General features: G+C 37.9%; 1 protein-coding gene across 1 annotated transcript in view; it reads left to right on the forward strand.

Annotated features, from left to right (window-relative positions):
• Window positions 1-17,058, forward strand: part of KLHL14 (kelch like family member 14) — a 106,868-nt gene extending 89,810 nt beyond the window's left edge. The window contains exons 4-8 of the mRNA XM_023741181.1: window positions 5,751-5,829; window positions 11,853-12,043; window positions 12,125-12,283; window positions 13,523-13,680; window positions 15,800-17,058. Coding sequence (XP_023596949.1) covers window positions 5,751-5,829; window positions 11,853-12,043; window positions 12,125-12,283; window positions 13,523-13,680; window positions 15,800-15,940 — 728 coding nt within the window. The 3' untranslated portion in view covers window positions 15,941-17,058. The remainder of the gene's footprint in view (window positions 1-5,750; window positions 5,830-11,852; window positions 12,044-12,124; window positions 12,284-13,522; window positions 13,681-15,799) is intronic.
• The last annotated feature ends 219 nt before the right edge of the window (window positions 17,059-17,277 follow it).

A 17,277-nucleotide genomic window follows, 5' to 3' on the forward strand; every position in this document is an offset into this window, starting at 1 on the left:
CTTACCTACAAATTTAACTTAAAAGCAGACTCAGGAACAGATCTCGTTCGTAACCTGGGGACTGCCTGTATATATATCAAAAAATACAGTGAGAGAATTGGGTAGGGGGGATAGAGGAGAATTTAAAGGAAATTTCTAATGTCAACTTTTGGTCTTGTGATCAAGGATTATCAATAAATAAAATTATGTTCGTGTTTTCATTTATTTAGTCTGATTTTATCTTTGAACTAGTTCAGATTCCCATAAAGCAGTGCCTTTGAACCATACTGATTTGCCTCCTCCCTTCCCTGGGAGGAGCAGCAATTTAGTATAAAGCCCTCGGTGAATACGCTCTGAGAAAAGACTGTACAAAACACAGCATTACGTTTCCTGTTGGATGTCACTGAGGACACCTCTCACTATTATCACTTGGTATACTTTGTATGAAGACCTACATGACAGATTCTTGTCAGACCAAAGTACTAAGGCATTTTGTGCTCTCTGAAATTGTTACCAGCACTAACCATGTGATCTACTTAGTGTCTCTTCTCTGCTTTAGCCACCAGGAATCTCAGAATCAAATTTCAGAAAAAGTTTACTGCGTTTTAACATTCCTTTTAGTCTCCATATGGGCCTGGCAGCTAATGCTCTTCTGTAGATCCCTTCCACGTGGAAGGCTGAATCATTCTGCACCACCCCCACCCCCCAACTTGTTTGGCACGTGAAGTCATTTAGAATAGATCTAGGTGAATACTGATAAACGACTGGCATGGCTCTCCAAAACAGAGGAGAATTGGTTACACTTTGAGGCAAGTAGGCCAGTCTTTTGACCCCATGTCCATCAGCCAGTCACTGGCTGATGTCTTCCCCCAGGTAGGGGTAGGGTGAGTGAACAATGAGGCAGCTATGACCATGAGCAGCCAACAAGGGGGGAGGGGATGTGTACCAGTCTAGCAAATGGAATCTGAGCCAGGTACCAAGAGCATCCACTATAACCCCTTAAACATTTTCCTTGTAGCTTCATATTTCCATCCATCTGATTAACCATAATTGACTTTTTCTTAGTATTAGTAATAATATTTATTGCATAATGATTATTTTCCAAGAACTTTGCTAAGCACTGACCCGCACCATTTCACCTCATCCTTACAACCATCCTGTAAGGCATGTTCTATTCATGGCTCTAGTTTTACTATAAGGAGACTGAGCCTATAGAAGTTAAATAACCTGCCAGGACACACAGATTACAAGAAGCTGAGCTGCTTCCTATGCAGGTCTGTCCAACTCCTGTGCCTTAGTCTTTAACCACTCTTCACTACACCACCATTCACATAAACGTATGTATTTGGTTAGATATATAACAAAAATCATGTTTTTGCCCTTTATCTTGAGAAATTAATTTAGTATTGCATCACAATGGAAAGTGACTCCCACTCACAAAGAACTCTTCATTTCCCATTTAGAAGACCATGAAGGTACTCGATCATCTCAACTGATACCAAAATTCATAAAGAATAACAATCCTATAATAGTATATAACATGCTTGAATTTCATTGCTGGCAGGGAGAAAAATTAAAAATCTAAGGGTTCAACTGTTATATATCCTCTCCAAATATGAAATCTTAAGTTAAAACTTTAGTTCTTATGAAAATGGTGCCTGAGATGAACTTCCTTGAATGAAATACAAAATTGTAAATTTCAATACATACTAATATACATATTTGTAACACACAAATATAATTTTATTTATTGATGATCTTAATTACAAGACCAAAAGTTGAAATCAGAAAATATGCTAGTTACTGGAAATATAAGCAGAATCCCTATATCAGTTTTTCTTCTCAGCTACAGATGTTAACTCCTTTCATGTCGTTAGTGATAGGAATGCATTATAGTATTCCAGCGTATATGCATATGTTCTGTCAGTGCTCCTACTTCAGAGATCCAATTAACATTTGTTACTTATTGACAACTGAACCCAAAACAAGAGGTCCCCATGAGGGACCTCCTTTCCTTCTCACTTCCTTTCCCTCTACCACTGGCTGGAAATTGCCACTCCTAACCCCATTTCTCACATCACCCAAGTGCTAGTCACTGTGTCTGGTTTGCGAATTTTACGAAAACTCACTTATAAACCCATTCCAGGCATAATCCTTCCTTTAGTTGGATCCTGCCTATGTGAGACCCAAGCTCACTGGGTCATCCCCATCACTGGCACTATTATCCTTTCTGTACATCCCCAAATAAAACTCAATTTATCAGCCAACTCCAACCATCCACACCCTCCAATATGATCCCTGGAACTCATGATTTCACATCAACAAAATCCCTAAAATCTTTAAATTCTCCTCTGATTTGTCCCTTCAACTTCTTTTCTAATTGGAACCTGGTTATCCTCTGAGAGGACTGTTTCCCAGCCACGCTCTCTAGGGGGAGCTATTTTTCCCCTCACACACTTCACATACCACAACACTGGGAGCAGGTGGCCTTTCTCCTTCTTCATTGCCACTTCCAAACACTTAAAACCCAAGCCACTTTAAAGGACATCTTTGACTTTCACCACCTGCTGCCCGTTTATATGGAGCTGTTCACTGTTTTCCTGGTAATACCACCTCCTTCACTAAGGTTAGTACCTGAATCATTGTCTTTCTCTCTACTATAATACCTGTCATCTTGCTGATAACACAAGTCATCCGACACACTAAACTCTCCATTCCTCCACACCTCCCTTCCACCCCACTTTTGCCCCCATTCCCACAGTCATACCTGAGGTGTTGTCATTCCCAATTATTGCACCACCTGCCAAATCTCAAATCTGATCATTCGTACTGACCAACACCTCCAATATTTCTAACCCTTTTCATCTAATCCTTCTACTCCAACAACTTTTCTACCTTACCTGAATCCCCAGTTCATGGACTCTAGCACGTTTTCACTTCCATCGCTGCCTGGTGTTCTCACTTCTCCTTACTGTGTTTAGATTCCATGCACCATGCCAACAATAACTCTACCGCATACACCTGCTGTGTCTGCCCCTTCTCACCCCCTTCTCACGTTGTACTTGCTTAGCAAACCCTCGGTCCTGGTTAAATCCAACTCTCTTCCACCTCTTCCCTGCCCTTGAGCAACTAAATGTAGATATATAAAACCACACATCAACCCCATTAAATTCCCCTAGTCAATGCACTCTCCTACCCTTGGAGATAGCTATTTCACATTCTCCTATTTCACACTTTCTGTCTCCTCAAATGCTTCCTTCTCCAAAACTACCATCCTCAATTTCAGCTGATGGCCTTGCTTCTCTTAGTCCAATAAGAACAGAAGTAACCAGAAGATAAAGTCTTCATCTGATTAATAACAAATGTATTCACTTACCTCCATCACTACCCGTATAGTCTGTCTTCCCTCTGACTGTTTTTTCTACTCTAATGTAATGCCTCTTCCTCATTTCCCTCTTGCCTACTTAAGAACTTTGCAGTATTTCCCAAGTTAAACAACAAACAAGCAAATAAATAAAATCTTCCCTTTATGCTGCATCCTCCAACTATAATCTGCTGCTTTTTATAGCAAAATTCCTAAGTAGCATTGCCTATCCTCTCACCTCCACTTTCTTACATCTTGGTCTCTCCTCAATAGTCAGTCTCCTCTCAGGCTTTCATCCCTACCAGTCAATTGAAGAAACTCTTGTGAAGGCCACTACAGCCTTGATGTTGCTAAAATTCTATGGCCAAGTCTCAGTTGGCCGCTCCCTGCTTTTTGAAACACTTTTTAACTTGGCTTTTAGGATACCACACTCTTCTAGTTTTCCCCTTGTCTCTAACTGTTCCTTTTCATTAATAGTTTTTCCTCTTCTTCCCCAGAGCTCATTCCCAGGACCTATGATCTTCCATTTCCATACCCTCTTCCTAGACGGTTTCATCAGTCCTATAGTTTTAAATAATATCTCTGGGATAAGGACTCCCACATTTCCAGCTTCAGGCTTGTTTAGCCTGTGGCCTACCAGACACTTCCACTTTCGAGATCCTATAGGCCTCTCAAGGTTAAGTCCATGACTTCTCTCCCCAACCTCCAACCTACTCCTCCCCGGTCTTTCCCTTCTCAGAAAGTTGCATGACCTCCAATCCAGTTACTCAGGTTAAAATACTGGCAGCTATCCTTAATTACTCACTTTTTCTCATACCAATATTCAATCCATCAGGAAATTTTATTGTCTGTGCCTATATAATGATCCCAAACCTGACCGTAACTCACCGTCTTCACCTTTGTTCAAGCCACCGTCATCTGTTGCCTTCACAGTTGCAGTAGCATTCTGGCAGTTCCCCTGCTTCCACAGTGGCCCCTCTATAGTCTATTTTTCACAAAGCAGCCAGCGTGCTTTTTAAGAGATGAATTAGACCTTGTCTCTCACTTGCTGAAAACCCTCCAATGGCTTCCTCTTGCTTTTATAACAAAATGCAAAACCCTGCATCCTACAAGGCACCCTGTATTCTGACCTTGAAACCTCTCTGACCTCTGTCCTGGTCACCCCAGCGTTCTTGCTATTCTTGAACATGCCGAACTCATCACCAGTCCAGGGCCTTTATACGTGCCTGTCCCACTGCCTGAGAGGCTTATTCTCAGGTATTTGCATGACTCAAGAAGACATCATTGAAAAGGTGACCATCCTATTTAAACTGGCCTCCCCTCTGTCCCTCTCTGCTTTATCTTTCTTTAAACATTTGTCTCTACTTAATATTATATTACATGTTTGTTTATTCATGTATAAAGACAGGGGCTTTGTCTTTCTTGTTTACCAATATATTCCCAGAGCCTAGAACACATCAAACATATAGTTGGTGCTCAATATACACTTGTGCAATTAATAAGTGTGTTATGTATACATGCCTGTGTGAGCATACACAGATACAAACATATGGGTTTACCCCTGTGGTGAAGTTTGGTGCCTGTATTTCAATGTTTAAATACACATATATGAACAAAAACAGATTTTTAGAGCTGAGGCCTCAGGTGCTTTAGATGATTGTCATCTCAGGTGCTACATGCAAAATGTAATACACTCTTCTGCTTCCATTTCTTGCTTTGATGTCGATCTGTATGTAAAATAAGATTCATTCTAATACCTTGGAGGCATTATTGTGCTTCTTAGGCTCAGAGAGGATAAGCTGGTTAACCAGCTCCAAGGACTCATGTTTCCCATTTCAGCAAATGTACTTGTGATATATCACAGCAACTGTGCTTCCCCAAATACACACCCAGGACTTACATGACGTACATAAAATGAAACTCATTGCCTAACTCAGAGTCTTATTGTAGTGATTGCTGTTATTTCCATGGGGAGGGAACAGACTTTACCACTGCTAGAGTTCCTGGATCATTAATAAGAGCTCTAACCAGAAAAACGACACAAGACAGTCCTTGGAACTGATAATTTATAGACAATAACTTCATGTTTTTAAAAGACAAAAACATCAAAACCCATAAATTTTTACCCTAACACTGTGATAAAACTAGTTTGGCAAATATACTTGCTTTTATTATTATAGTTGGTTTATTTTTATTCCAACTTATTTAAAAACAAAACAAGGGTGGGGGGGAAGAAAAGGATAAATATTTGAGGTAGCACATTTATTCTTCTCTTGATTTATGGAGGTATTCCTTCTGTTTAACTTGTCTGTTAAACCCAAGAGCAGAGATGTCTTATAAAATACTATTAAATGTGCAAAACAACAAAGATATCTAAGTTTGAAGTGTATTAAATGTATTTTTACAGGAAAACACAGTACAAATTTTGTCAGTCGATATGATCCCCGATTTAATAGCTGGATTCAACTTCCACCCATGCAAGAAAGGTAAGTGTTTAATTCTTGTGCCTGAAACATCTGTGGCTGCTTTACAGGAAGCATGAGTACTGAATGGTTTTCCATGATAAGGGATGCTAGACAGAGTCAATGAAAGACATATGAAGCAAAATCCAAAGCTTGGCCTGGCCAGTTGAGATTAACTGTCTTGTTAATTCAATGGTGAAAACTAGTCAAATAACTCAGTTATTTGTCCTCATATTGGAAGAAAAAGAGGTGACTTGTCTTCTGTCACTACATTGCATTGATATTTTGTAAGCAGAGCTAAAATATCGCTGGCTACCTCACTATTCTCAGTGATAATATATTTAAATCCTAGAATTGAAATATAAGACACATTCTCACAAGCATATGCATTTAAATGCAGAAATTTCAATATCAAATATTTCAAGTTTCACTGACTCAAATTGTTTACAGTTGCTTCCCTAAATGCCTTTCCAGCAGACATTTAACAACTGGTCATTTGTTTTTAGGGTTTTTTTTTTTTCTTTTTAATATTTTTGAAAGTGTCATCTCATCTACACACAGTGTTGATGTCACTTAAGTCTCCTAGCTACAAAAGGACAAGAAGGCTACTCTACGTATACATATTTTGTCTTTCCTGGCTGTTACCTAGGTATCAGCCAATGTCTTAATATGCATATGCAAATTCACATGCCAAAATCTGAACCCTTGGTCCTTTTCAAATAATGTCTGGATATGGTCTTGAACAAATTCTCCAACATGACATTGCCGATAAGCTGCAACCTACTTCCTCTTCCCAGTTGAGTCATTTAAGGAATCTATAGCATTCATCCTCATTGCTAGATCCTTTACGACCCCTCACCTTAACATATCCATTGTAACTTCAAGTAGATTACACGAGATATAATTAGATCCTTAATTATAAATTCCGAGTTAAAAGAAAATTTTCAGATGACATTATTCATACAAAAATGTACTACAGCATGACAATATGAATGTAGTACAAAAACGTACTACAGCACAACAGTGTGGATCTGTGCCATAAAGAAACTCAATATTTGACATTCTATTCCATATATATATATATATTAAAGTTTCCTTTCAGGAGACTAAAAGCTATACTCTGAAAATGATAGGGTGTGATATGGTGTAAAGACCACAGACACTTTTAGGATTATCTTGTGCAAACATACCCCCAAAAATGATTCTAAATCAATTAATATTCTGACGAGCTTCTCAGTGAACCAGAAGCCTCTTGACGTCTTCTTGCATTGTACCCTGTGTCTCTCTTTTTGGGGTTATTTCCTGGTTGTTGTTTTTGCAGCTACATCACTTTGCCCTTCAATTAAAACCATTCAAAGAAAGTTTTATTTAAAAAATTCTTTAAGAAAATAAATATCAATAATATGTTTGAAACATCAGCATCTCATCACAACAGTCCTCTTTGCTGGGGGCCGTACACCACGATAATTAACCTTCACGCCTTCGGCTTGGGAGGCATAACTCACGTCGCGGTCAATTATCTCACTGTAGAGCCCCTAAGGATGGGAAGTATTGCTGCAAAACCTAATTAGTAATTTTTTTTAAAATGTGTATTGTTTACTTGATAGTCTATAATGACTTCCTCTGAGGCACTATGGCCTATCATGGCAGGGTCCTACTTAGACAATTTTTAGCAGCTCACTGACCTGATAAAAAGACCTGCCATGGTCTGTCGGCACCCGGCAGCCACCGTTGACAGGATGGACTGTTTAACGTTTCTTTCTAAGTCATTATGGTATATCATGTCAGGTCCCTAGTAAAAGAAGTTTTTTTTTAGATTTAGAGCAATCAACTCGATAGACCAAATAAAGAGCTCCTTACAGAGCTGAGTGGGAAAAGGCAGATCTCTCAAATGCCCGGTCAATCTTCTAGCTCTGGATCTCCTATGGGTTGGTTGACCCAGGCGGCAATCCATAACATGAAATGAAATTCTGCTGTCATTGCAATGCTTCCATTCAAAATAGCAGGTAATATCAGTTATCAGTGTGGATTAATTGGTGGTTAAAAAAAAAAAAAAAACCTAAAATATAGGAAGCACTCTTCAGATCAGAAAAGTTTCTCGAAACATTTAATTGAGCTAATTTTGCATTGTGTAATTCATGAATCAAACTCACCACAAGTTCCCCACCAACCCCCTTCCATTCTGCAGATACCAAAATGCTGAGAAGTTAAAACAATTATACTGAGAAGTAACCAAACCGATTGAGAATAACAGAAACAAGTTTAAGTCACCTGTGGGGTAACCCACTCTTACAGAGCTGGCCCAACAGATTCCAAGGATGTCTTACCTAGTCAGTTTCCAAGGGGCCATAATAAAGTACATAATAAAAGACCCCCCCCCAGTTCAGCAGGGAATATGCAAATGGTCTCTACTGTTACCAAACCATGGGGTCAGCTCATGAATTGCATGCTTGCTGACTATGAATTTTACTAACAAATGATTAAACAAATTTAAATGTAATGGTAGTGAATTGTTTTGGTCTCAGATTTAGGATTTGATTCTTCAGTAAGAGGAAGATGGCAGAAATGTAACCTAGGATCAATAGAAATGATTTGGTGACTTTAAATTTTTCCTCAATAAAAATTGGCATTTTAAGGCATTATTCCTATGGAGAGCTTATTCATGGCTAATTCAAAAAAAAAAAAAACAAGGTGGGTAAGCAGTTTTGGACAGTAACAACAAGAAAGCCTCTTTCCTCTTCGCAGAGTAAGTAGAAGACTACAAGAAAATATATTTTTAAATGTTTCCAAATTTAAAAATTTTTGTCTCTAGCAGGCTTATGAGAGACAATATTCTGTCTGAAAAATCAGGTGTTGTGGTTAGTGGTGATGGTGGTGGTATTGTTTATCAAATGATGAAAGTTAGAAATTCAAGCTGAGATAAAGTTATGGTAACTCAATCTCGTGCTTCAGGGCATAAACCAGCCACCCTAAGGGTCAGTAAGATTTGTACATTAAGCAGAGTTCAAAGTATGTTTGTAGGGATTATTGTTAGTGGTTTTTTAATTTACCTCAGAAACATTGAGTATTGCCCCTGGCTGGGGGTGGGGCGAGGGAAGATGAATAATTTCGAATATAAATAGTGTAATGTCATTAGTATCTTTAATAATCTTGAACTTTTCCAAAATTAAAATAAAAATAGCCTAAATCAGGTGAGCTCTTTATGAGAGGGGAGGAGGGCCACAGACCGGTCCCAGGTAAAAGTTTAACCTCGAGCAAGTGTTCACAGCTGCTGACAGACCATTAACTATTCAGTGTTTCTATAATGCATTTCATGAATTCTCACTTTGGGAACACAAGGGAAAAAGTCAGAGGCTCAAAACCTTCTCTATTGGAATTTCCGCATAAAAATGCACTTTTCATCAGGAAGGGAAACCTACTGATTTTTTTCATTTAGATCCTAACAGTGACACTGTGTGGATGAAGCTAGGAGTACACACAGAGCATCAAATTAAGAAGGCCTTGGCTACGAAGAGCAAGTTCTGACAGGCTGACTCAGTGTCACAGTGGGGAAGGAATCATATCAGAAAAGTGAGAAAATTGAAATTCAGACGCGCTAAAAGCAGTCCACACTATCAAAGGGGGATCACTCTCTTATTCTTCACAGTTTAAACTTAATTAAGTAGAGGGCTTTCATACTTGGCATGACTAACAGGCATTTTCTCTCCTAGTCTAGTACTGCATAGAACTCTCCATTAGCACCTTACTACCCACAGAGTCCAAGTTATTTAAAGAGCGCTCATTGGTGAAATAAGGAAATTAGTTATTTTGGAAGCTCTAAGACCTGTCATAGAATCATGTAAGAGAGGGATACTGCCCTACCCTTGTGTCAACAGTATAAAGAAATATCTCTTTTACTTTAGGACAGACTTTTTTAGACATCTATCAGTCTTTTCAATGAAACATTTTATCTTTAGAAGATCAAAACACTGGTAAAATAACTTTGACCTACCATATTCAATGAGAGAGCAATTGGAATCTGATTAGAGAAGTAGAAAGAACCAGTGGTCTATTTGTATTCACTTAATTTTGCAACTATTTTTAAACCTAATATTATTACTTAAATTAGTTTCTTTTTTTATTCCTGTATGCCAAGAATTCCCAATTTTTTTAGGTCATAGATCCCTTTGACAATTCGATTAAAAACTATGAAACCTCCATGTACACATGCATAATCATGTGATGTTTATGATCTAGAACTTAGTTTGCTTAAAAAAATACAACATTTTATTACAATGGACCCTTCAGAAGCCATAGACCCGGGTTAACAACTACTGCTTTATGAAATCTGACTCATCTTCTCTTTATTTTCCCTCCATCCCCGTTTCCATTATGGTTGTTATTCTTCATCCTTCCGGATTTTTCACAATACGTATTTCTTTCAAAGGCATCAAAGAAATCTAGAAAAAGTAAACATAGCTGATATATTATTTTAAAAATATCAGTAATGGCTAACAATTCCTGGGCTACCAAAAAAAAAAAAAGAATGCATCACTATCTTTAACAGATACGGATAATAAGTCATCTAAACAAACACAAAAGAATTTAGTCATCATTTAGATGTTATTAGGAAAAATTCATATGCAAACGTCTTTATGCCTGATTTTTTTCTGTATTACTTGGTCCTTCTTGAGCACTAACAAATTGCTGGATACTATGACAAACACTTTACATATGGATTCACAAATAACCCTGTGAGGAAGGAACCTTTATTATCCCCATGTTACAGATGAGTGACCTCAAGCTGAGAGTGGTTAAGGAACGTGTTAAAGGCTACACACCTAGTAAATGTTATAGCCAGGCAATTGGACTCCAGAGACTAAAATGTTAATTGAGAAGCTATATACATATCCAAACTATATAGGTTTACCTGATAAAAACTTCTAGGACTCCTCTTCTTGCTATTGACATTATACAATAGTTTTGATGTCAATATTTTGGAAACCATTAATTCAGCAAACATGAATTATGTTCTCTGAAGGGCTTGGTACTTAATTATACTATACTTATTCAGTGTTTGGCCACATGTTAACCTTGTGAAGTATATTAGTCCAGTAGCAACAATGAGAAAACAATGCAAAGAATCAAGGACATGCTTAAAGTTACGAATCATCCTACCTCCAAATTATTAAGTGCTCTTTGAACCCTTATTCTTCCTCAGCCCCCATATCTTATTAGTTACCAAGTTGCACATGTTCCTTGAAAATAACTTTTGTATCTCTCCTTTCCATTTCTTCTACTGACACCTTAATTCAGGTCCTCAATATCTCACACCTAGATTTTTGGTCTGGTTCAGAATTGGTCTCCCTCTCTCCAATTCTTTCACAGAGTTTACATCTTTTGCCTTTGAAGGTATACGATTCAAGTCCACAGCCTGTCATGAAAATGGACTCGATAAGTATCCTCTAGCCTTGGAAGAATCAGCATCGAAAGCTGCTTAGATGAAATTCCTATAACTGGTTATATAAAAGCAAAATCTGAACATTATATGCAATTCACAAAAGTTGTTCTATTTGCAGTAGTACTAGGGGGGATAAAAAGAAAAAAATGATAATTGAAGAAAATTTTTGATGATGTAGTTCTCTTATAAATTGGGAACAATGACCCTTGAAGGACCATAAAGAAAGTGAATGTCAAGATAATTTATTATTGTTACATTATCTACCTCATTTTTCAGTATGTCTTACTGAGCTGTGCTATCCTTACAAGGTACCAAATATCCCAAACATTAATGGATGCTTTAACAGTGTATAAAAGGCAAGATAAAAAGAGTTGGTGAATTTCTTCTTTACTATTACTTTAATATCAAAAGTGTTAGCCGTAATGGGCAATACATATGATTACTGTGTATGGTCTCAGATGTACTGGGTAGCTATGTGTGTAGATTCTAAAAGCTTGCAACCCTTTCTGAAGCACAACGTACCTCCTTTCCCTGATTAACTGAGTGGCCCTTATCCTATTTCATAGTTCCTTTTGTGATTTACTATGCATTGTTGTTTTCACTGTAGAAGAGCCAGTTTCTATGCATGTCGGTTGGACAAACACTTATATGTGATTGGTGGAAGGAATGAAACTGGCTACTTGTCCAGCGTGGAGTGCTATAACCTAGAAACAAATGAATGGCGTTATGTGTCCTCATTGCCACAGCCCCTGGCAGCTCACGCAGGAGCAGTGCACAACGGGAAAATATACATTTCAGGCAAGTCATCCCTCCACTTTCTGTTTCAAAGTTCAGTTCCAAGGCACTTTCTTGACTTGTATATATACGTTTAATTCGCAGGGGGTGTTCACAATGGGGAATATGTCCCATGGCTATACTGTTATGACCCTGTAATGGATGTCTGGGCTCGAAAACAAGATATGAACACAAAACGCGCAATCCACACTTTGGCTGTAATGAATGATCGCTTGTATGCAATTGGAGGAAATCATTTGAAAGGTCTCTCTTTTTTTTTTTTTTTTTCCCTTTCTTTCTAATCACAGTAACATCTGCATCTCATGTCTCTTGCTAAGGGGGTTTCTCATTAGATCATCATAGTTAACCAAGTAAAAAACTTGTTGACCAAATAAAATTTACTATGTGTAAATTAGCAGTACCCTTGAGCAAGCATTTATTTTGGCTTTCCTGCAGATAGGATTATTCTTAAGTTTCCATACACATTAAAGAAATGAATAATGAAGTCTACAGAAAGGAAAAAACAGGAACATTAATAACTGAAAAGCACAAACAATTTGTCATAACAATGAATTCAGTGAAATAAATTATCCCTTATCACCAAGTGGTAGTAATGGATTTATTCTCAGAAAAACGTTTTTTAGCAGTAATCATAAAGAACTTTAATCATAGCTGCACAAAGAAGCTAATACGGGGTTTTTCTTAAAGAAAACATTCAGTAAAACTTTGTCTAAATTTAGAATTATTTCTTTTAAGTCTTGACTATCAAACCATCTATGATTCGCAAATTCCTTCTATTTTTGCTTTTTTTATAAAGCTTATTTAATGCATAGCATTTTTTTATTGTTATGCTTTAAGTGAAAGTTTACAATTCAAGTTAGTCTCTCATACAAAAATTTATGCATACATTGTTATGTGACCCTAGTTGCTCTCCCTTTACTGTGACAGCACACTCCTCCTTTCCACCTCAGATTTCCCGTATGCATTCAACCAGCTCCTGACCTCTCTGCCTTCTCATCTCACCTCTGGACAGGAGCTGCCCATTTAGTCTCATGTATCTACTTGAGCTAAGAAGCACACTCTTCATGAGTATCATTTTGTGTCCCATAGTCCAGTCTAATCTTTGTTTGAAGAGTTGGCCTCAGGAATGGTTTCAGTTTTGGGCTAACAGATAGTCTGGGGACCATGTCTTCCAGGGTCCCTCCAGTCTCAATCAAACCATTAAGTCTGGTCTTTTTACTAGAATTTGAGTTCTGCACCCCACTTTTATCCTGCTCTCTGTTGTGTTCCCTGTCAGAGTGGTCATTGGTGGTAGCTGGGCACCATCTAGTTCTTCTGGTCAATGCATAGCATTTTTTAATTTATACATTTATGAGTCTTCAAATACACAATTGCGTATTTGCTGGCTCTAAACTTTTTTTTTTTTTTTTAAGAAGGCCTAGCCTTGAATTGGGACCCTGAAAATTTATTCTCATGCGGTTCCATTTTGCTTATGTCACTCAGGTTTCTCCCACCTTGATGTCATGCTTGTGGAATGCTATGACCCAAAAGGTGACCAGTGGAACATTCTCCAGACCCCCATTTTGGAGGGCCGAAGTGGTCCTGGCTGTGCAGAGCTTGATGACAGCATTTACCTTGTCGGTGGCTATAGCTGGAGCATGGTGCGTGCCCACACTTGCCTCATCGTCCTACTTGTGTTTGTGCTTACTTTTTCTGCTTGTTTCCCTCCAAATGTGTTATTGCCCGCATCTTTATCTTTTAAGAGTATCATGCTCATATGCAAGCGGTAAGTTACTTGAAGTAGTAAAATAGAATCAGTTAGTTTGCCCTAGAGCTAACTTGCTGCCTGTTCAACTGTAACACAGGACAGGATAGGTCTCTGGTCTGTGCCTATCCTCAAGCTTCTTTATTCTGGCTTTCCAACTAGAAGTCAAACTGAAGTGATTTTGTAAGCATTCTGTTGAATGAATAGGAGAATCTGAACAGTTTCTGACCAGTAAGGGATGAGAAATGGCAATTAATTGGTCAGTGTCCATGAATGCTATTTAGGATGTGTAATTTACCATTGCTTTTACCTTTTTTCTTTCTTTCGTCATGAAAATTTTCAAACATACACAAAAATTGAGACTACAAGAGTGCTTCTTTAACTCTCCATCCGGCTTTAACATCCATCAACAGTTTGCCATACTTACTTCATCTATCCCCCCTTTTAAAATTTTTGACTAAAACAGCTTGAAGCAAATCCCTGACATCATGTTATTTCACCTTTAATGCTTACTATGTATCTCAAAAAAAAAAAAAAAAAAAAATCATTCTCTTACATAAGCACACTATCAATATCACACCTAACAAAGTGAACAATAATTCCTTTACATCCAGTCCATATTCACATTTTTCCCACTGACTTAGAAAAAAAATGTACTTTTCAGGTTGGTATGTTCAGCTCAAAATCTGACAAGTTCCACTCATATTTGGTCATTATGTCTCAGTAAGTACAGTAAGTTAAAGTCACAAGGTATTATGTCTAGTGAAAACAGTACCCCTGGCCCACTTTTTTTTTTTTTTCCATTCCATTGTCTTGTTGAAAAAACAGGGCTAGTTATCATTGAGAGTATCTTATGTTCTGGAATCACCTAATGACTTCTTTGTGGTGTCATTCAAAACAGTCCTGTCTGCATATTTCCTATAGTCTGGAATTAGAGCTAAGGTCTTATGGATCAGCTTTTTTCTCTTTTTCTTTTTTCTTTTGTTATTTGTTTTCCTTTGTTGGCAAGAACGCCTGAGGAGGTGACTGTGCAGTTCAAATTACATCACATCAGGAGGCACATGGCGTCTAGTTGTCTAGCTATGAACTTTTAAAATGATGGCCTTTTTTTTTTTTATTTATACATGTTAATTTTATAAGGTTAATTTGGGGTTCTGATATCAATTACTTTTATTTCTTTTGCATCAAACAAGGTGGTGATAAAAAGTTTTGGGGGAGTTTTAAAAAGTTATTAGTTATATGGAGGCAACTTTGTATTGACAGATAACCAGATAGTCATATTGTGCTTATTTACTGGTGCCAGTTGCCAGCTGCAGAAAGGTATACATGCTTAGGAACCAGGCACTAGGAATATGTTTTCAGAAAATGATTATTAGGTTGGTTGTTTTTTGCTTGTTTGTGTTTTTGTTGTCTGTAATGAAAACAGAGTCTTTGGTTTGAGGGAGGAAAATGTTATACAAGTACTAGCCCCTGAGGTTGACAAAGAAAACAACACTAAAAACATTTTCAATTTTTGGGTGGCCTCTTGAAAATAAGTGAATCAATGTGTGGTAAGGAGGCATACCTTCATATCCAGTTTTACTTAAAACGGGTTTTGAATCCCAGCTCTGGTTCCCTACAGTAGCAAAATAAAATGGAGAAGTGAAGCAACAATCGAAAATCTAGTTACTTTAATTATTTGAATATTGAAGGTGAATTTGGCTTTTTTCTTTCACTTAAACCGGCTGTATAATTTCAGTTTTTGATCAATTATTTCAAAGAATTTGAACATCTAGGCTGTTCTAGGTACTTGACTTTTGTTATTAGTTACACAAACACACAAAAAAGATTCTGGAAATCTTGAGAGTTTCAAATTGTCCCTTGGAGTAAAACAACCAGAATTCATGGCTTTTATTTAGAATTTTTTAGCAAGAGCAGGGAAGGTATCTTCTTTCCAGTGTAAATGTGGTAAATAATGCCGCCATTGTACTTCTCTGAACATGTTCCTCTATGTGCTCCGTGCTCTACCATTACAGGGAGCCTACAAGTCATCTACAATATGCTATTGTCCAGAGAAAGGAACCTGGACAGAACTCGAAGGCGATGTAGCAGAACCACTCGCGGGCCCTGCCTGTGCAACAGTCATCCTGCCCGCCTGTGTACCGTACAACAAATAACACCAGGAAGCCTTGGAGTGAACATTACCGCATTCTGGGAAGCAATGACAAGTGATATCGCCATTATGATTGAAACAATGCATTCTAATGATCCAACCGCCGAAACCCACCCTTGGTTTCTGATGAATGATTTACAAGTAACCACAAATGAAAGTGACCTGTTCTTGAACAGATACTGTGTCAGTAACTCGGATCACACCAAACTTCCCGTGGTGACAAACTCTTCTATTTCAGACTGGTTTTAACTTGTCCCAGCTTTAAAAAAACTTCTCACGTGGATTTTAACTTTCAAAAGGAGAGAGATAAAATACTGAAGACTTCCCCCAGAGAAACCTAAGATCAGTATTGTGCATTGTAGTCTACCTGCATGCGATCTATGTTGAAGTTTTGGGGATATTGTGTTCATGAACGATTCAAAATTTGACCCACCTAAAGACGTACACAGCATTACAGAAATTGCCACTTGATTCTGTATTCCTAACCTTTGGCTACTTCACAGACTCCATAAGCAACACAGTCTAGAAAATCGTATAAGATTAAAGAGGGGCATTTTCATTTCTATACAACTTCATTTTATATACCTTCTGCCCTTACAACACCTCATGGGACCAGAGAAGAAAAGATGTCTCCTGTAGCAATTGCTTTCTGCCCTATGGGTTCTAGGTTAGCCAGAGTCATAATGTTTGTGTCCTCAACCTTATCTGAAAGATTAAAACAAAATACACTACGCCACTATTCAGTTCATGGAGGCTGGTGCTTTCTCGTTTTCTGTATTTTCTGTAGTATCTAAGCAGCAAACATACCAGTTATTTGCCTGACAAATTAAGTTATACAATTTTGAAGAGGTTCTATTGGTCAACACATCTGACCCAAACTTAACCAACCATTATAAAAACTGGGAAATTCCTGTCAGATATTTAGCGACAAAAAGAATGAATAATTCCTTTTAAGTATGATCTCAGTTGGCTCTCTGTCCCCAAAAAACACGATATTGCTTAAATGAATGCTCAGGAAAAGCACATGACTTACCCTCAATACTCCTCCAATTCATCATATTTTCTTTTTTTGTTTGTTTATTGTTGTAGTTTAAATGAAGATTACATTTCAAGTTAGTGTCCCATACAAAAATTTATACATACATTATTATGTGACCCTAATTGCTCTCCCCATACTGTGACAGCACACTCCTCCTTTCCACCCCTGATTCCCCATGTCCATTCAACCAGCTCCTAACCCTCTCTGCCTTCCCATCTAACCTCCGGACAGAAGCTGCCTGTTTAGTCTCTTGTATCTACTTGAGCTAAGACGCACATTCCTCACGAGCATCACTTTATGTC

The sequence above is a fragment of the Trichechus manatus genome, unplaced genomic scaffold, assembly GCF_000243295.1.
Source record: "Trichechus manatus latirostris isolate Lorelei unplaced genomic scaffold, TriManLat1.0 scaffold00175, whole genome shotgun sequence".
In the NCBI taxonomy this organism is placed as follows: domain Eukaryota; kingdom Metazoa; phylum Chordata; class Mammalia; order Sirenia; family Trichechidae; genus Trichechus; species Trichechus manatus.